This window comes from Podarcis muralis, chromosome W (assembly GCF_964188315.1).
Source record: "Podarcis muralis chromosome W, rPodMur119.hap1.1, whole genome shotgun sequence".
NCBI lineage: Eukaryota > Metazoa > Chordata > Lepidosauria > Squamata > Lacertidae > Podarcis > Podarcis muralis.
In genome coordinates this window covers 16,418,380-16,439,876 of record NC_135674.1, presented here as the reverse complement: position 1 = coordinate 16,439,876, position 21,497 = coordinate 16,418,380, and the positions used below count along the sequence as shown (strand labels likewise).

The window sequence follows — 21,497 nt, the reverse complement described above, 5'->3', positions numbered from 1 at the left end:
CATGAGGCCTATTGGCCCACTGACAAGTCTTACACGCCTTTACATACTCCTTGGTTTCCTCCTTCACCTTCGGTCACCAAAACTGTCATGTCACTTGGAACAAAGTTTTGTATTGTCCAAAATGTCCCGCAAGGTGCAGGCAGTGTTGGAATGGAAGGCCCCCAAGACCCGGAAGGACGTGCAGAGGTTCCTAGGGTTCAGCAACTTCTACAGGAAGTTCATCAAGAACTTTGCCCACTTGACAGCGCCCATCACAGATTGTCTCAGTAGCAAGAAGAAGTTCGCCTGGACGGAAAATGCCCAGCAATCCTTTGAAAGACAGAAGGAGGCGTTCGCTTCGGAAGAGCAGCTCCTGCACGTTGATCTGGAGAAGCCCATGAGGCCGGAGACCGACGCGTCCGACCGAGCCAGGGGCCAAGCAGGGCTGGAGGCCGTGTGCCTTTTTCTCGAGGAAGCTGAGCAAGTCAGAGCAAAACTATACGGTGTATGACCGCGAACTGCTTGCGATCTATGTGGCGTTTCGCCGATGGAGACATCTGTTAATAGGGGCGCAGCACAAGATCCAGGTTTGTACTGATCACAAGAACTTGGAATACTGGAGGACCGCGCGAGTGCTCAAGCAGAGACAGATTCGATGGGCACAGGAATTCTCCAAGTTTTCCTTCGAGATCCGATACGTGCCGGGAGAGGAAAACGTAAGAGCAGATGCGCTCTCCCGGAAGCCAGAGTACATGGAAGGAGAGAGACCGCCGGAGATACGACACGTGATCCCCGAGGACTGATGGGTGTGTGGGGGAGTGTTGGTTGGGAAACGAGAGCTGGGCGGGCTCACTAGAAACGACGTGTTTGCCCAAACTAAAATCAGGGAACTCCGAGACGGAAGGGAAAACCATGGAGGGTTTGAGGAAAAGGAAGGGCTGCTGTACTATAAGGGGGCGCTGTATGTACCGGGGGAAGCCTTGAGGGGGAAAGTACTCAAACAACTCCACGACAACCCAACAGCGGGGCAATTGATTTTATGACAGATTTGCCCAAGTCAAGAGGGAAGACAGCAGTCATGGTAGTAGTCGATCTACTAACGAAGATGTGCCATTTCATAACTTGCTCACATGCGGTGACGGCAGAGGAGACAGCCAGGTTGTTTGTGGAGCACATCTTCAGGCTGCATGGGGCTCCCTCGAGAGTCATCTCAGATCGCGGGAAACAATTTACTTCCCAGTTCTGGAGGAAGCTCATGAGCTTGCTGCAGGTCGAGGTGGGCTTCTCGACGGCGCGACACCCGGAAACCAACGGGCAAGCAGAAAGAGCGAATAGTATACTCCAGCAATACCTACGCTGCTACGTCAGCGAGAGACAGAACGATTGGGTAGAGAAACTAGCGCTGGCGGAATTTGCGTACAATAATGCTGAACAAGTATCCACGGGAATGAGCCCGTTCATGGCCAAGTATGGGTGTCACCCCAGGGCCTTCCCGGGGAGGGGGGAGGAAGGATGGAGTGTACCTGCGGCAGAGCAGTTTGTGGAAGAAATGGAGGCCTTGCACCAGCAACTCAAGATGAATTTGGAGCGGGCCAAGGAAGTTTACAAGAGGCAGGCAGACAAGCACCGTCGGGAGAGGGAGGCCATACGGGTGGGAGACCGAGTGTGGTTGTCAACCCAAGGGTTACCCCTAAAGGGAGGGTGCAAGAGGTAACACAGCAGGTGAACCCTGTGGTATTCAAGCTCAAGTTGCCTGACAGCATGAAGATACATCCGGTGTTCCATAGGTCCCTACTCTCACCGTACAGGGAGGGGCGGGAATTTCCGGGGAGGGAGGGAGGAGGGAACACCACAACCAAGCCACGGAAATACTCGATTCAAGGTGGCGAGGGCGCCAGGTGGAGTACTTGGTGGCTTGGGAGGGAGAACCCGAGTCAGAAAACACGTGGGTCCCCGCTGAGGCGATCAATGACGGGTATCTAGTGGAAGAATTCCACAGCCTGTTCCCAGATAAACCAAAACCACTAGAGAGATTCTGGGAGGAAGAATTTGGAACCACAGACGACGAAGAGGACTTTGTGGGTTTTCCTGACTCTGAAGAGGAGGAAGGGGAAGTGTCAGAGAGAGAAGAATCAAGACTGGGAGGCCCACCCCGCGGGAAGATATCGGAGTGGGTGGGAAGCGGGTTTTGAATCCTCAGAGGATGGCGACAGCTCCTTCAGGGGATTCCCCGCATTGTCGGCCGAGGAAAGGGACGAGGTTGGATCAGAAGGTCGGGCCGGGGGTGGAGGGGGTCCTGGGGGGGAGGTGGATGTCAGGAAACTGCCATCGGAGCTAGAGGCGGAGGGAAGGCTCCAGAGGGATGCCGGAGAGGGTCCCAGTAGGGAGAGAGGCAGCCCATCTACGAGGGAAATAAATCAGCGTAACACCAGTGGAGAAGGGGGGCAGATGGGGGGAATCGGAGAGGAGGCTCCAGGACTCCTCGCCGGAGACCAGCGGAGAGAGTACGGGTACTCCGCTGCCCACACCCTCCCTGCGCAGAAGACTTCCGCGCAGGGAGAGTAGGAGGAGACTTGGCGTCAAAGAACTTTTATGCTGGAAAAGGTTCAAGAAATGCCCACTGACGGATTCTGCCAGCGACTGAGACAGCCACGAAACTTGAGGCTGTCCAGACAGAAAGGGTTCAACCAGGTAACCTAGCCAGGAGTGGCGGCAACTTACGCACGAGCAACTCCTACAACTATTACAGTATTGCACGCTGAATATGTTGATTGCATATTACAGTATTGCATGTTGAATATGTTTGTTTGTTTTGTATTTTGATGATGATGTGCAAGATGAGACTTGTTGCATTGCAGGTTCTAACAACAAGGTTTTACATGCAGGAGACATTTGGACTTAAAAGGATTAAGAAGCAAGATTTGGGCCCCACTTTTAAATATGGAGGTCTGGCTGGAAGAAACATGGACTCTATTGGGACAGAGCTTCTCTGAGACTTGGTGTTCAATACAAAGGACTATCAAAAAAACCGGCAGAGAGGAATTGAGAGAGAATTAAGAGCCTCGGACGTGAGGTCTCCAGGCTGATAGTTGATAGACTGATGGACATTTGTTGGGGATAGAAACCGGGAAAGGGGGAGGGTGGGATTTTGGGAATCCAAAGGGTGTACAATTACATTTTGTTTCTTTTTATTCCGTTTCGTTATCAGTATAAAAACTGGGAAATTCGTGGAAGGGAACTTGGGTCGACTTTAGAAAAGGGTTTTAAGAATGAGCATTGATGTACAAATTGAGGTTTATAAGTTAAAATTGGTTAATTAAAACGAATTAAATATAATAAGGCAAAATTTGGGGACAAGAACTTGCTGAGCTAACAATTGGAATTGGAATACAAGAAGGGGAGGTGTGGGGAAGTCAGGGAAAGATGTTATTGAAAATAAGGAATGTAAATTCTATGTGTTTTTAATTTTTCTTTTGTTTTTTCTTGTTTTTTGAAAACTTCAATAAATATCTTTTTTTAAAAAAATACATGCAGGATGTATTCATGATTTTCACAGGAAATTTGGTCATTTACATTTTGAGGCAGTATCAAAAATGCCTGCCTTGGTTGAAGGTACGACTATTAAACCCTGCAGGTACCACATGAAGTGTATGGCATGCGCAGCAAATAAGGTGAAAATGGCAGCAAAAGGTAAGTTGTCTAGTAGGCAAGCTACAGAACCATACCAGGTAGTGCGTGCTGATTTAGTTGGTCCACTATCGCCCTCTTTGGGTGAAAACAGGTACTTCATGGTCCTCGTAGATGCATTTTCCAGGTATATTTATGTGTACAATCTCAAGCAGAAATCAGAGCCATTTCCTAGGTTCAAGGAATTATGTGCTTGGTTGGAAAATGTGCATGGTAAGAAGATAAAGACTCTTTTCACTGATCGCGGGGGGGGAATTCACTTCTCAGCAGTTTGAAGCTTTTCTGACTGAGAAAGGAATTCAGCACAATTTGTCTAGTCCTCGCTCGCCATGGCAGAACGGACTTTGTGAGAGAGCAAGCCAAACATTGCTTCAAGGTCTGAAAACCTTGCTGCATGATGCCAATCTTCCAGAGAGTTATTGGACAGAATCTCTGAGCTGTTTTGTTTACAGTTATAATCGGAGATTATCATCATCGATTGGTTGTACCCCCTATGAGAAGATGTTTGGCAAGAAGCCATACATCAAACACATGGGAATTTTTGGTTCTGACATGTTCTGACACACCACAAAGCTCCAAGTTAGGCAAGTGTGGATTGCATGGTATCTTTCTAGGCTATCAGAAAGGTTCTTACAGAATAATGATAACTGACTCTAAGACAATTAGGCTCACAAGTGTTGAGTACAATGCCAAGTGGGGGGAGAATGTGGGAATTTTCCAATGTTATCCTGATGACAGTGATGAGGCTGAGGATAGGCAATAGCAGCAGCAACAGCCACAGCTGCCGCAACAACCCACACCCACTGATCAAGGTCCTGATCCTGAGTCTGAGACTGAATCAGATGATTCAGAGGATTTCAAGAGTGCAAAAGCCTCTATGAGACCCTCTGAAGGCTCTGATCAAGAATTGGAGGAACCATTGTTCACTATAGGCCACTTTTCTCCTAAGAAAGAAGAGGAGAGTGTTGAAGACCTACGGCTAATTCGCAGGTCACAAAGAGCCACTAAGGGTAGACATCCAAAGAGATTTGCTGTTGAATTTGCTAAAACAGCAGTAGCAGCTGTTAAAAGCTCCAAGAAGGTATTTGGACCTTCAAGTTTCCAAGAAATCCAGGATTTGGATTCAAAGGATGCTGAACCATGGTTAAATGCCATGAAGGCTGAGCTTGATTCCTTAGAGAGGAACAAAAAATGGGAGTTAGTTCCAGTAGTTCCAGGAATGGAACTGCTTGGAAGCAAATGGGTCTTCAAAGTGAAGACAAATCAAAATGGCAAGATAGTCAGACACAAAGCCAGATTGGTAGCCAGAGGTTTTTCACAGGTACCAGGTGAAGACTATCACGAGACCTACTCACCCACCGTGAGGTATGAGAGCATCAGGCTTATGCTCAAGGTTGCTGCAGAAGAGAATCTTCACGTTTCTCACCACGACATGAATACAGCATTTTTGTACGGATCTTTAGGTGAATCACTTTATATGCTTCCACCTGATGGCGTACAGGTAAAACAGGGATTTGTCTGTTCTCTGAAGAAATCCCTTTATGGTCTCAAACAAAGTGCACGGTGCTGGCACACAAAACTCACTGAAGTATTGTTTTCTCTAGGTTTTCAGCAAGGGAAAGCTGATCCGTGTGTATTTGTCGATGCGTGGCAGGAGATAGCAGTTGGGCACCGTCACCTTGTTCAGGAGCCTGTAATCACTTCAGAGTCTCAACTCCGGGATGTCACGCTTCTTCACGAATAGCACAAGGCGGTGCCCCCTGGAGCCTTAGACAGGCGGATGAATACGCATGCCAAATTTCTGTCCAGAAATTCCCTTAACGCAGCTAACTCCACCTCTGAAATGGAGTACAGCTGGCTGGTGGGTAGCTGAGCCCCCGGCAGCAAATGTAGGGATAATCGCGGAGTGGGCAGTGGGGTCCGGAGGGAGCACACTCCCCACCAGCAGGCAGTCGCAGTCTGCCTGCACGCGTGACCCTGGGGTGTGAGGTACACCCCCCCTAAGACAAGCCACGGCTGTTGGAACATCGTTCCCTCTGTCTAACCTTTTGCGGTCTCAGTAGTCGGCGGTGTCCTGTCTGTAACCTTTGTCCCTGAGACCTTTTGTCTCCTTCATCATACACTGTGCAAGGGGAAAATGACGCGGTGGAAACAGGTGCCAAAATAACTTTGTACCACCTCACGATCTCGGGACCAAGATATGTAAAGGTCACAGCCCAAAATGTATCTGCCTGGTTTGCATGTTTGTCTCAATAAAAGGAGGCTCCACAGGGCTAGCCAGCAGCTTGCATGCAGCTCACCTGTGCGCAGCTCACCTGATGACCAACCCCCAGTCTTGTGCCTTCACTTCATCTGGCGCCCAACTCTCTGGGGCCAGACTACTCACTTCGCTCGACAAGAGCTACAGACGTGTCCTCGCATCCTCTATAAGGAACCCGGTGAGTATACGCGGGAAGGAAGATGGGGAGTTCCCTTTCTGCCCAACAATTGCAACATCATAGACTTCCGGGGGCGGCGCGAACGGCAATGGCGGTCCTCTTCTTCTTCTGAAGGGGAAGCTCCGCAGAAACAGGTCGTCCGCTACGGCGAAGCGGAGACCCTTGTTGGAAAACCACAGGCAGCGATAGCCTGTGGCTGTGGGACTCGGCGGGCACCTTTAGCGCCCCTTGAAACGTTGAAGTAACCCCGTAAGGGGCTCCGGAGCGTGAAAGGGCTGGCGCGGTGCTGTGAGTCGATCGCTCTTTCTGTGGAGTGAAGCCGCAAAGCTGCTGTCGGTGAGCGCTGACCCTTTTCCTGGGACTATTCGGCTAAAAAACAACTTCCCGTGAGTAGGTGAAGCTTGCTGAATTGGGGACTAAATTTATTAAAAATTGGGCACTGAAGCGGGAGACGCAACCAGGAAGTCCGTCTCCCGGTACTGTTTAAAGATCCAAAGCAACGACTTAAACTTTCTAATGCCTTTGAAACCGGGACTTTAAAAGGAACCAACCAGAGCATCAATTGAATCGAGGTGCAGGGAGAAAACTTGAATCTCACCTCGTTATTTGTTGGATTTTACTTTCTTTATGAGCTTTTATCTCTTTACCTCCTCTTTTGTGGATTTATAAAATTACTAAGAAACCCTGGCAGTCGGGCTGCCAGATTGTTAGAACTGTTAGACTGTTGGACTTGTTACATTCGACTGTTACATTGGACTGCTACAGTGAACTGCTACATTGAAACTGGCACTTTCTAGAGACATTGTAAGTACTTCAGGATTAACTCTGCAAAGGTTAAAAGATTTGGAGGACTTTTGGGACTTTGTTGCTGTCTGATATTGTTACCAACTTTTAAGGGACTTGGAGTAACTTGGGAAACTTGTGTTAACAACAACTTTCCCCCCCTTAAGATATACTTAATCTCCCTCTAGAGGAACTTTGCAAACTTGCAACTACTGGGGGTTGTTTTCTCACTTGTGGACTTGTGGATTCCCATGGGAATTGCAAAGTGTGAGACTGACCTTGACGCATAGACAGAAGTGGGATGAGTGGGACTGGGAGAACAAGATCAGCTAAAGCCAAAACACAACAAACTACTATAATCTCACAGCTGCGCAGATCATCTGTTCCTATTGTCTCTGTGACACAAGAGGAAGAATTAGAGCAAGTTAGGCCGGAAGGAATGGCCTCAGGAGGGGACCCTACTTCGGTATTAGATAAATTTTTTGAAAAATTGGAAGGCCTGAGTAAGCAAGTGGCTGAACAATCATCTAAAATCGACCAAAACACAGCCAGTGTCAACAATTTGACTCAACAAGTTAGTCTAAATGCATAATCAATTGGGAAACTATTGGAAGCCACTACAGAAAATCGTAAAGTAGCTGAGGAGGCCAAACAGAAAGCAGAGGCTGTGCAAGAGGAAATAAAACCTATGCGCAAACAGATTGGCGAACACCAGGCATATCTGTCTATGATAGAATTAAAAAGTAAGGAAAACAACTTGAGATTGAGGTCAGTCCCAGAACTTGAAAAAGGGGATCTAACTGAATATTTGACAAAAGAATTTACAGAATTTTGGCCTTTGGAAGAAGATAAAGATTTTAAAATTGTAAGTGCATTTAGACTTGGAAAGGGAGGGAGGAAGGTTAAGTCTAGAGACTGCCTGATCTCTCTCAGAACGAAGGCAGAAAGAGACAAGATACTGAGTGCACACTTTCAAAAGACCCTTGAAATTCAGGATTTGAGAGTGGAAATCTACAAGGATATCCCAAAACATTTACTGGAACTTAGATCTAGTTACGGAGACTTGGTGAAACTACTGAGAAGCAACAGAATCATCTTCAGGTGGGAGTTCCCCCAGGGACTTTCCTTTACCTTCAGGGGGAAGAAAGTTAAAATCAAAACAGCTGAAGACAAGGAAAAATTTCTGAGCGATTACGGAGAAGACCTCCAGAAAGGGACTGAAGAAGAATTAGGAGCCTTAGGACCTGGACCATTAGGTTCTATACCTACACCCTTGGGTTTTGACGAGCTGGAGAGAGTGATACCACCACCAAGGGGAGAATAGAACTGTTCAACATGTCTCTGCAACTATTAAGTTGGAATATTCATGGTTTTAACTCCCCAGAGAAAAGAAGGAAGATTTTCCACTTATTAAAAAAGGAACAATTAGACATTATTTGCCTACAGGAAACGCATGTGATTAGGCTTCACAGGAAAGTGTTAATTAACAAGAGACTAGGCCAAGAATTTATCTCATCTGACAGAGTGAAGAAGAGAGGAGTTGTCATCTATGCAAAAGAAAGCCTGTCACCAAAATTTCTTTTTAAAGATGAGCAAGGAAGAATTTTGGCAATTGAAATCCAAATACAAGGGGAAAATTTTTTGATTTTGGGAATTTATGCACCAAATGAGGGGAAATCGGAATTCTACAAGAAGCTGCATGAGACAATGTTGGGCTATTTGGACTATAATAACTTCATCATGATGGGCGATATGAATGGGGTGGTATCTACGAACATGGACAAAGCACAAAGTCAAAGTATGACAAAAGAGGGCAGGCTACCAAAAACCTTTTTTGAATTAACTGACAACATGGATCTGATTGATATCTGGAGAACAAAAAACCCCTTAGGAAGAGAGGGGACATTCTTCTCTGAAGCCAAAATGACATGGACAAGAATCGACCAAATATGGATAACTAGAGGACTGGCACCCAAGATTAGAAAGGTGGAAATCTGCCCAAAAACCTGCTCCGACCATAATGCAGTAAAGATGGAAATGAAATTATCTTCAACTGGTTCCTTCAGATGGAAGATGAATGACACCTTATTAAGAGATCAAGAGATTGTTAAGAAGGCCCCAAAGAACTTGAGTGATTATTTCGAAATAAACTTGAAAACTACAGTGGAAAAAAGAGTAATCTGGGACGCAAGCAAGGCGGTGATGAGGGGGTTTCTGATACAACAGAATGCAATAAAAAAGAGAGTTCAAAATGAGAAAAAGGATAAGATTTTGGAGAAAATAAAAGAAGGAGAGAAAAAACTAAGATCGAAACCAAAGTCACAGGAGATTCTGAGAGAAATTAAATTTTATCAAGCACAATATACGAAACTGTTAAATCAGGAACTCATTTTTAAGTGCTGTCCATGAAGAAAGAGTGGGCCATGGTAAAGAGACTTAGTGGTTTTTAATGGTAGGTGATGTTGCTGTGTTGTATTATATTATGTATGTACATCGATTTATTTCTTGGAGTTAAGAATAGGACTGGGTTAAATTGTGTTCACTGAGCCCGTATTTTATACAGTCTGTATATGATGTTTGTTTGTTAATGTGAGATGCGATATGCCTAATAAAGGATTTTGAATTGAATTGAAATCAGGAACTCGAATGGAAAATTAAACAAATGAGACAAAGGACTTTTGATTCGGCTAACAAATGCGGAAAACTGCTAGCATGGCAGTTGAAAAAAAGACAGAAGCTGAACACGGTTACCAACTTAGAGATTGAGGGGAGAAATATTCAGAACCCTGTGGAGATTAGAAAATGCTTCCAGAGATACTTTAAACAACTCTATACCCAAGAGACTGATATAGACCAATTTTTAAGAAATAATGGATTACCAAAACTATCTCAAGAAAACAAGATAATATTGAACTATAAAATAACAGAACAGGAGATTGAAGGTGCTATTCAGAACATGCAATTGGGCAAATCTCCAGGGCCGGATGGACTAACCTCCAAGTATTATAAGACTTTGAAAGACTATTTAATTCAACCACTGAAGGAGGTGTGCAACGAGATCATGGAGGGGAAGAAGGCACCGGAGTCGTGGAAAGAAGCTTTCATCACACTTATACCTAAATCTGAAACTGAAAAGACACAACTCAAGAACTACCGTCCCATTTCCCTTTTAAATGTGGATTATAAAATTTTTGCAGATATTTTAGCCAATAGATTAAAAAGAGTCTTAAATGATGTGATACATAAAGACCAGGCAGGCTTTCTCCCAGGTAGACACTTGTCTGATAATACAAGGAACATCATTGACATTTTGGAGTTATTGCAAATGAACACTAATACAAGAGCAGTGTTGATTTTTATTGATGCGGAGAAGGCCTTTGATAATATTTCATGGAATTTTATGAAAATGGTATAGACGGGGGTTTGAAAATGGTATAGACGCAATCTATTCAGAACAAAAAGCAAAATTGATAGTTAACAATGTGGTGTCAGAAGAATTTAGAATTGAGAAAGGAACATGACAGGGTTACCCTATCTCTCCATTGTTATTTATTTCGGTCCTGGAGGTGCTCTTGAACATGATCAGAAGGGACCGGTTGATTGAAGGAATTCAGGTCGGAGCTAAACAATACAAACTTAAGGCTTTTGCAGATGACCTGGTTTTGACATTACAGGAGCCAGAATCTAGTACGAAAAGGGTTCTAGAACTGATTCAAGAATTTGGTCGGGTGGCGGGATTTAAATTAAACAAACAAAAAACTAAGGTTTTGGGGGGAAAAATGACAACTATGGAAAAAGAAAGGTTTCAGAAGGAGACAGAGTTAAATGTGGTTAAAAAAGTAAAATACCTAGGGATTAATATGACGGCTAAAAACTTGAACCTATTTAAAGATAATTATGAAAAATGTTGGCTAGAAGTTAAAAAGGATCTAGAAATTTGGTCAAAACTGAAGCTTTCCTTGTTGGGTCGAATCGCTGCTATAAAGATGAATGTATTGCCAAAAATGCTGTTTCTGTTTCAGACTTTGCAGATTGTAGACAAGATGGATTGTTTCAAGAGGTGGCAGAGAGATATCTCTAAATTTGTCTGGCAGGGCAAAAAGCCCAGAATAAAATTTAAAATATTGACTGATGCTACAGAAAGGGGGGGATTTGCCCTGCCGGACATGAAGTTGTACTATGAATCAGCAGCATTCTGCTGGTTGAAAGACTGGCTACTTCTTGAAAACAATGACATTTTGGATTTGGAAGGGTTCAACAATGTGTTTGGGTGGCATGCATACCTGTGGTATGACAAGGTTAAAGCTCATAAAGCATTTAAGAACCATATTGTCAGGAAAGCAGTGTTCAATGTCTGGACAAGATATAAGGACTTATTAGAAAATAAGACCCCAAGGTGGTTGTCACCAATGGAAGCTAAGGCTCAGAAAAGACTCAATATGGAGGCCAAATGGCCAAAATATTGGGAGATATTAGAAAAAGATGGAGACACATGGAGATTGCAGAGTTTTGAGAAACTAAAAGACAAAGTGCGAGATTGGTTGCATTATCGTCAAATTAGAGAGGTCTTTAATATGGACAAGAAAACAGGTTTCCAGGTGGAAAAATCGAAATTAGAAACAGAATTGTTAGAACCTAAAACTAAGGTACTTTCAAGAATGTATAACTTGCTGTTAAAATGGAATACTCAGGATGAAACGGTCAAATCAGCTATGATAAAATGGGCGCAAGATATTGGCTACAATATTATGTTTGCTGACTGGGAACGGTTATGGACCACTGGGGTGAAATTTACAGCATGTAATGCCTTAAAAGAAAATATTATGAAAATGATATACAGGTGGTACATGACCCCAGTCAAGCTTGCAAAGATATATCATTTGCCAGATAACAAGTGTTGGAAATGTAAAGAAACTGAGGGAACATTCTTTCACCTTTGGTGGACGTGCCCAAGGGTCAAGGCTTTCTGGGAAATGATCTATAATGAACTGAAAAAGGTATTTAAATATACCTTCCCTAAGAAACCGGAGGCCTTCCTTTTGGGCATTGTTGACCAAATGGTGCCAAAGAAGGACAGAACCTTTTTTATGTACGCGACAACAGCAGCAAGAATACTCATCGCAAAACACTGGAAGACACAAGATTTGCCCACTCTGGAAGAATGGCAGATGCAAGTGATAGACTACATGGAATTGGCAGAAATGACTGGCAGAATCCGAGACCTGGGAGAAGAGTCAGTGGAGGAGGACTGGAAGAAATTTAAAGACTACCTGCAAAAGTACTGTAAAATGTATGAATGTTAAAATGATGCAAGATATAAAGATAACATGGCACTAGTGACTTGGTTGAAAGGAATATGTAAAAAATGTTTTATGAGAATAAGGGTGAAAAAATTGGAGTAATATTATGTCAAACTTAAATAATTGTTACAAAGGGAAAAATTGGAGACATAATAGTTGAAATGTACAATACAAAATAAGACTTGAAAAAGGGCAAGGCACTGCTGAATAAGATTGTATAAAAGGGAACACAGAAAAGGGAGATGTGAGGGAGTCTGGAAGGAGGGCTATGAAAATAATTAGTAAGAAACTGGATTTCCAATGGTTTTTTTATGTCTTTTTTTTTCTTTCTACTTTTTTGTTTTTTACTGTATTTTTCTGTTCTTATGTGATTGTGATAATGTTTTTTTCTTCTTTTTTTCTTGTTTTGATTGTGAAGTCTGTTTTATTGTTAAAAACTTTAATAAATATCTTTTAAAAAAACAAACAATTGCAACATCGTAAAGATCTCCAGTATTTGCTCTCAAAAGCACAGCATCCTTGTTCCTGCAAGGCACTTAATGCTCTCTTGCGGGAAATCAATGCAGAGTGTCCCTGGTAGCCAGAGAGCGGGTCTCTCCGGCTCAGGGACTGGGAGCAAATAGGGCAGACCCTGCATTCGGAGCCACAAGCAGGTGCAGGTGCTTCAGACATGGCACCTCTGCAGAGATGCGGTTAAGTGGTTCGGCCCTGCAGAAGTTCAGCCTGTACTTTCTCTTATCAACCCTTCATCTGTTCCTTCCGCCCTGACGAGGGTGGCGGTAGCAGCTCCACTGAGCCTGGCTTCTAAGCAGCCAGCGCCTGAGAAGCCAACAGCTGCAGCTAAGGTTTCCCAGGGTTTTCAGCAATCCCCTCTTTTATCTCAACCCAAAGTTTCTCTTGATACTTCATTTCAGCCCTCAAGTCTGCCTGTCTTGGCAGATCCAGCGGTGCCTCTTGAGTCGGTAAAGGCTCAGAAGGCAAATCTCTCTGCTGTAGAGCAAATGGTTAAGGAGGCAAAAGCATCTTCTCACCTAACTGTGGAAGAGCTTGCTGACCTAACCATGATTTGTCCGGTTACATGGGCACCGGATGGTCAGGGCCAACAGGTTAGCTGTTGGGACCCTCCGCCTTATTCTGTTATCAGAAAAGGGGGGAAAGCCAATAATGAATTGGATTTGACCAGTACCTATCGACGTGGACTGGAGGAGGATGAGTCCTCAAACCTTGCTTTGATTCCTGATGATCAGAAATCTGTAATGAAAATGCTCTTGAATCGGACTTCCGGTTCGGCGCGATCTCGTTGCAAGCGGGGATTTTACCGTGAGGGAAATCCCGGGCTAGTTTGGAGGATTAGAGGGGCTATAGGGCGCGAAGGCCCCCCAAAATACTTCTGGAGGGTGTCCAGAAGGGCAGGTTCCCAGCGGAGACCAGAAGCGACCAGCTCAGCCGTCAGGTAGCCTCGAAAGAAGCGAAGAGAACGGCGGAGCAGATCGGCGGGTCGAGGGGAAGCCATTATCCACCTCCAAAGTAGCGAAGCCCCAAGCTTGCGGAGAAAAGCGCTGCGCTCTCAAACTAAAGAACGCTGACTTCAACTTATTTGAATTTAAAGGATTTAACAACTAGGAAGTCACGGAGCAATAAGAGAAGTAAGTGGAGTTCAGCTGAAAGCCGAAATCAGCCTAGGCGCTGCGTTACTGGCAGTGTTGGGAAAAGTGAAAGTGAGCCATTTTGGCGGATACTGTGCTTTCTCCCTTAAGATACTTTTTATAACAGTAACTTTCTAGGTAAATACAAGATATTACACTCTAAGAGAACTGTGAAAAAAAAGAAGGGGGACCAGAGAATAACTGTTGCAAATATGAGTTTCTGTTGGTAACGAGGTTTGTTACGAGGCACTTCCCCATGCTTGCGATTGAAGCACGAAAGGCTGCGAAAAACGGAAGAAAACGCTCCGCCATTACTAAGAGCTCCGGAGTGTGGTGAAAAGGCGAAAGTTAAAAGGATTAAAGGGACTCTAAGAGCTAAAAGGACTCCAAAAGAACGACTATTCCCGCATTAGTGGCATTTAACTGATATTACACCGGACTCTTGGGAGGGTTTAACTACAGTTGGTCCTTCGCTGTTGTTGTTCTCTCTTCTTTTTCTCCACAAAATAACTTTGCCTTATGCAAAAGCTAAATCCTCTGGAGTTATAAGATATCTTTATATTCTGGAAGATAACGCTATACTAAGGAGGTTAAAAGACCTTAGTGGCTGGAATAAGACTGCATAATTGGTTTAAACCTACTTACCCTCTCTGTCACCAATTACCCCCTCCCACCAGTCTGGAACTTATTATTTGCTTTTAGCTCTTCTACTGGGAAGTCCTCCGTTCTTGGACCTTCTACCGGGAGCTTATCTATATATACTGACTATTGGGATTTACAATATGGGATCTGAGGATTTGTAGTTTTGTTATTTATTGCTACCTGTGGGACTGAATAACAACTCATCTACTTCCATTACCCTCCCTTCGTCAATGCTGGGTCATCTACTTAAATAAAACTTCAGGAGGGACATAAGACCTCTCCCCTCCTTCCTTCCCTTTCAGTGGAACAGCCTGAGTGGAGGCATGAAGGTTTAACAACAAGAACTTCGTATTGGACCCCACATTGACCTCTGGTGTAACATACATAAGGGAGGAACTATTAATAATAATATTAAGAAGAAAATGTATGAACGTTTACTAAAGCTGTAAAATTGAAATTGAACAATTCAAAAGTGTTAAGTACAAACCCTAAGGGAGTGGTACGGGGGTATAGGAGCGCAAAATGTCGCATACAGCAAAGAAAGGACCGAATGGGGGGGACACCAATTGAAAGGAAAGGGTCAAAACCAGAGACAGAGTTTAAGGCGGATATTCTAAGAATGTTTGCAGAAATTAGGCAAAGTGAAAAAAATTTGGAGTCTAAACTGGAGCAGGTGGATAATAAGATTGGAAAAATGGATAAAAAAATAGATGAAACAGTTAGTGAATTGAAAGGACAGATAAAAGAAGCGTTCAGGAGAACGCAATCGGTAGAGGAGGGGTTAAAGAAGACAAGATTGGAGTTAAAGGAGGTTAAACGAGAAGAAGAAAAGATAAAAGTAGAAATGACTGAATTAAATAAGGCACAGGAGGAAATGAAGGATGTTATAGCAATGAATGAATTGCGACAGAGGGAGGTTAATCTGAGATTTAGAGCGGTGCCAGAGACACAAGGTGAGAACATCAAAGAGAAATTGATAGTGGAATTAGCGAAATGGATGGATCTGCCAGTGGAGGAAATGTCTAAAAATGTACAAAATGCATTTAGAATGCGGGTGAAAACAACAAAAGTAAAGAAATTTACAGGTGATTGTTTACTTACATTTAAGGATAGAGAAATGAGGAATATGATTTTACAAAAGAATAGAGAGCGGAGATTGAATATAGACGGAAACTACATAATTATCTTCAAGGACATCCCAATCAGGTTACTTAAACGGAGAGACTCCTATAAATCTTTGGTGCAGATACTTAAGAAAAATAATATTGAATTCAGATGGGAGTTCCCTGAAGGAATTACATTTATGTACAGAAGTAAGAGACATAAATTAACAAACCCAGAAGAAACTGGGAAATTTCTGAGAAAGTACAAAGAACTAAGAGTAGATGTAGATGGAACGAAAGGAGCAGAGGAAAGGATACCAGGAGAGTCAAAAACAGAGGAAGGGGAGGAAGGGAGTGGGAGACAAACGGAAGAAGAGGAAGAGGAGGAAGAAGAAGTAGACTCAGCTAACTTATAAAGACAAACAAAACTTATATAAAACTAGGGTACTATGGCATTAAAAATCTGGAATTGGAATATTAATGGGATGAATGAGAAAAAAAAGAGGAATAAAATTGAACAATTTCTAAAAAAGAAAAACTTAGATATTATTTGTTTGCAAGAAACGCATGTCGCTAGAAGGCATAGAAAAGTGTTGATCAATAAAAGATTAGGAAACGAATTTGAATCCTCGGACAAAGAGAAGAAAAGGGGGGTGGTATTGTATATCAAAAATAAGATTGAAGCGCAACAAATATTTAAAGATGAGGAGGGACGGATGATCGCGGTTAGACTTAAATGGCAAGGAGAAAACTTAATTGTAGTTGGAATTTACGCGCCAAATGGTAATAAAACTGAATTCTTTAAAAACTTAGAAGAAAAACTACTGGATTATATGGACCAGAAAATTATGGTAATGGGTGATATGAACGGGGTGGTTTCACTAGAATTGGACAGGCTCAGAGAAGGAATAAGTAAGGAAGGAAAATTACCAAAGTCTTTTTTCTCATTGGTTAAAAACTGCAATTTGACAGATATATGGCGCCTTAGACACCCGTTGGATAAGCAATTCACTTTTTATTCCGAACCGAACAAGTCAATGTCAAGGTTAGATCAGATCTGGATCTCAAATGAGCTATGCCCAATAATCCGACAAATTGAAATTAGGCCTAAAGTAATTTCGGATCACAATCCGATAGAATTCGAATTGGAAAGCTATGAGAAAAGAACTTTTAGATGGAGGTTGAAAGATTATCTATTAGATGATCAGAAAATTGTAGAAAACGCACAAAAGAAGTTAACAGAATATTTTGTCGATAATTGTGAGAAAGGTACAAAGACTAAAGTGGTCTGGGATGCGAGTAAGGCAGTAATGAGAGGATACTTTATACAGCAGAATGCGATTAAAAACAAGAACAGAGAAAAAAGAAAAGTAGAGATATTAAAGCAAATAATGGATAATGAACAAAAATTAATTAAGAAACCAAACAATCTGAAAATAAAAGAAAATATAAAAATTCTGCAAGCCCAGTTTGCCACAATAATAGATAGAGAGGTGGAGTGGAACATCAAAAAATTAAGACAAAGGAATTTTGAATTTTCAAATAAATCAGGCAAATGGCTTGCATGGCAAATCAAAAAAAGAAAAGAACAAAGTACAATAAACAAAATCACATTAGAAGGAGAAGAAATAACTGACCCAAAAGAAATCAAGAAAGGTTTTCTGGACTATTATAGAAAACTATATAAAAATAACGAAAAGAATAATTTGAGGAAAATAGAGAGGTTTCTGAAAGATAAAAAGGTGCAAAAAATTCCAATAGATAAAAAACAACAACTGAATATACCAATTGAGGTAGAGGAAATAGAGGAAGTAATAAAAGATCTAAAAAGAGGAAAGGCGCCAGGCCCAGATGGGTTCACCGTGGGGTATTACAAAGAGTTAAAATCTATTTTGGTGAACCCACTGAAGGAAGTTATGAATAAGATTCTAAAAGAAGGAGAAATACCGGAAACGTGGAAGGAGGTGTATGTTACCTTTATTCCAAAACAGGATTCAGATTTAACCCAGGATAAAAATTATAGACCGATTTCACTATTGAACACAGACTACAAAATTTTTGCAGGAATTCTAGCAAAGAGGATGAAAAGTATGTTACTAGGAATTATCCATAAAGACCAAGCGGGCTTTCTCCCAGGCAGGCAGATGAAAGATAATATAAGAAATATAATCAATACGTTGGAATACCTGTCTGCCAGGATAGATAAACAAGCCATAATGATGTTTGTGGATGCAGAGAAAGCATTCGACAATGTGATGTGGGACTTTATGCTGAAAAATCTGGAGCATATGGAAAGTGGGCAAAGAATTTCTGAACGGGATAAAAGCAATATACACGGAGCAGAAAGCTAAACTAATTATAAACAATGTGGCAACAGAAGAAATAAAGATACAGAAAGGAACAAGACAGGGGTGCCCACTTTCCCCATTATTATTTATAACGGTGCTAGAAGTCCTGCTGAATTCAATTAGACAAAATAAGAAAGTAAAAGGAGTGTCAATCGGCCAAATTGAGTATAAGATCAAAGCTTTCGCAGATGATTTGGTAATAACGATGGAAGACCCAACAACAACGGTAGAGGAAGTGCTAAAGGAAATGGAACAGTTTGGTGAGGTGGCAGGTTTCAAATTGAATAAGAGGAAAACCAAAATGATTGTTAAAAATATGGACCCAAGGGCAATAGAAATAATACAACAACAATCGCAGATAGAGGTGGCTAAGAAAGTTAAATATCTAGGAATCTGGGTGACCTCTAAAAATATAGATCTATATAAGAACAATTATGATTTAGTTTGGAACGAAATAAGGAAAGACCTAGAGGTGTGGGGGAGATTGAAATTGTCACTTTGGGGAAGGATTAATACAATCAAGATGAACGTGCTACCAAGGCTGCTGTTTCTATTTCAGTCTATCCCCATAATTAGGGGGAATAAAGTCTTTAAGGAATGGCAAAGAGTGATTTCAAGATACATATGGCAGGGCAAAAAGCCAAGAATCCAATTTAAGCTGCTAACAGATCTAAGAGAAAAGGGAGGCTTTGCCCTGCCAGACTTGAAATTATATTACGAGGCAGCATGCCTCTGCTGGCTAAAAGATTGGGTTAAGTTAGAAAATAATGAATTACTTGATCTAGAAGGCTTCGACAACCGGTTCGGTTGGCATGCGTACCTCTGGCATGAGAAAAGGAAAGTACATAAGGGATTCGAAAACCACATCTTCAGAGGTTCACTAATTGAAGTATGGGAAAGATATAAAAATCTATTAGAATTTAAAGTGCCACATTGGTTATCACCTTTAGAAGTGCTGAGTGTGAAGAAAATTAATATGAGAAACAAATGGGCAACATACAGCCAACTATTAGTTAAGGAAGGAGGGAAATGGAAAATGAAACCTTATGAACAGGTCAAAGAATATGTATATGATTGGCTACATTATCTTCAGATCAAAGAAATGTTTAGGAAGGACAGCAAGGAACTTGGCTATGCGGACAAAGACTCTACATTCCAAAGGGAGATCATAGAGAATGATGTGAAAATAATTTCTAAAATGTACAAGATATTGCTAGATTGGAATTTAAAAGACGAGGAGGTCAAATCGGTAATGATTCGTTGGGCTATGGACTTAGGACATAATATACAATTTGAGGACTGGGAGAAACTCTGGCAGGAAGGGCTAAACTTTACAGCATCCATGGCGGTAAAAGAAAATATCATGAAGATGTTTTACAGGTGGTATATAACACCTGTGAAATTATCGAAAATGTATAAGGTCTGCAACAAATGCTGGAAGTGCAAAGATAAAGAGGGCACTTTCCACCATATGTGGTGGGAGTGCAGCAAAGTGAAAGATTTCTGGGGGAAAATATATACTGAACTAAAGAAAATTTTAAAGTATACGTTTAGAAAGAAACCAGAAATTTTTCTGCTAGGAATACTTGGGAATGAAATAAAAAAGAAGGACCGCAAATTTGTATATTATGCCGTAACAGCAGCAAGGGTGATATTAGCCCAGAAATGGAAACAACAGGAGATACCGACTGTGGACGAGTGGAGAACGAAGGTGTTAGATTACGCGGAGATGGATAAATTGACAGGAAAGATTAGATATATAAGAGATCAAAAGTATATTAAAGAATGGGGAAAATTCGTCGACTATCTGGAATATATAAGTGAGGGACAAATAACGCTAACGGGGTTTAAAGAAGTACTGTGAAAGACTAAGAATTATTGTCTAAAGGGAATAGTAAGAAAGAGTTATAAAAAAAAAGTCAATATAAATTAGGAAATGCGTAACTTAAACTATTACTACGAAGGATTTACGGATAAGCTGAAGGAAGTCTGGAAAGAGATGGTATTGTTAAATTTTGGATGTGATATTCTTATTTATTATGGTTATTTGTTTGTGTGTTATTATTGTCTGTCGTTTTTATTTTTCTTGGCTTTCTTTTTTTTCTTTGTTTGAAACAAGCTAATAATAAAAATTTATTTGAAAAAAAAAAAAAGAAAATGCTCTTGAATCCTGGCCAGTTTGTCATTTGGCTTAGTGAATTTCGCCAAGCTGCAGAGCATCAAGCCCATGTGCAGGCTGCCCGAGGCCTCCTCTTTGAACATCTGGCAGGAGAAGGACAGTTTAGTACTGTGGACATGCAAAGTCAGCCGGCTCAAGAGTGTTTCCCCTTAATCGCTGCATGCGCTTTGCAGGCATTTAAGAAAGTCACTGTGAACCTGCAAACGCGATTGCTACAGGAACTGTTTCCTGTGATTTCTGCATGCGCCCTACATGCCCTTCAAGCTCATAAAGCTAGTGCACTTGCAGGTGCTTTGTGTTACTCAGGGAACAGCCAATAATCGGGTCACCCTCTGACCCAGGACCAAAAAAGGGGGAATGTTTTCCTGCTCAGATAGCCCCACAGCCAGTAACATCTTTGAAAAACCTACCACCAACGGCAATGTGGGGCTGTAATTAATTATGCAGGAAGACACCATTTTCCATCTGCCTGGGGAGGTTCATCTCATTCCCATTCAGGTCGAGGGTCTTTTCCCCCTAGAACTGTGGGTTTGATCCTCCACGGTTCCCACACAGTCTCTGCAAAAGGGACAACTGATTCTGTCTACATAGGCATCCTCAGAACACAAGCGTGGCCACAGACTCTGCTAAAGGGAGTCTGTTGCACAGCTACTTCTTTTTCCTATGCTTGCAGCTGCAGACACTCACTGAGAAGGGGGGTTTCCACACCTTTCTAGCTTCTTCTTTAGTTGTGGACAAACCTTGACATCATGTCTGATTTTGTCTCAGCGTTGCCTTTAAAGTGGCTAACATCTGAACCTGTTTGGGTTGATCAATGGGCATTGTCCGCGGAGAAATTAGAGATTTTACAAGGCCTAGTGGCAGAGTGGCAGGGAACTGCCATCGGAGCCAGAAGGAGAGGGAGGGCTCCAGAGGGATTCCGGAGAGCGTCCCAGGAGGGAGAGAAGCAGCACATCTTCTGGGGAAGGAAATCAACGTAGCACCAGTGGAGAAGGGGGGGCAGATGGGGGAATCGGTGAGGTGGCTCCAAGACTCCTCACCGGGGACCAGCGGGGAGAGCACGGGTCCTCCAATGCCCACACCCTCCCTGCGCAGAAGGCTTCCGCGCAGGGAAAGTAGGTGGAGACTAGGCATCAAAGAGCTTCTTTGCTGGAAGAAGTTCAAGAAACGCCCACTGACGGATTCTGCCAGCGATTGAGCCACGGGCGAGTGGCTGTCCAGACAGAAAGGGTTCACTCAGGCAACCAGCCAGGTGTGGCGCCGATTTACGCACAAGCAACCCCTAGAACCATTACACATAGCAACTTGCTTGCCAGCATATAAAAGTCTCTGTCAGTGCTTGGAATTCACCAGTTTTCATAAAAGAAGAAGAAGAAGAAGAAGAAGAAGAAG

At 42.5% G+C, this 21,497-nt stretch overlaps 1 protein-coding gene across 1 annotated transcript in view; it reads left to right on the top strand.

Moving 5' to 3' along the window:
- The first annotated feature begins 1,528 nt into the window (after positions 1-1,528).
- LOC114596483 (uncharacterized) overlaps positions 1,529-21,497 on the top strand; it is a 58,470-nt gene continuing 38,501 nt past the window's right edge. The window contains exon 1 of the mRNA XM_077922861.1: positions 1,529-1,630. Within this exon, the coding sequence (XP_077778987.1) occupies positions 1,529-1,630 (102 nt within the window). The remainder of the gene's footprint in view (positions 1,631-21,497) is intronic.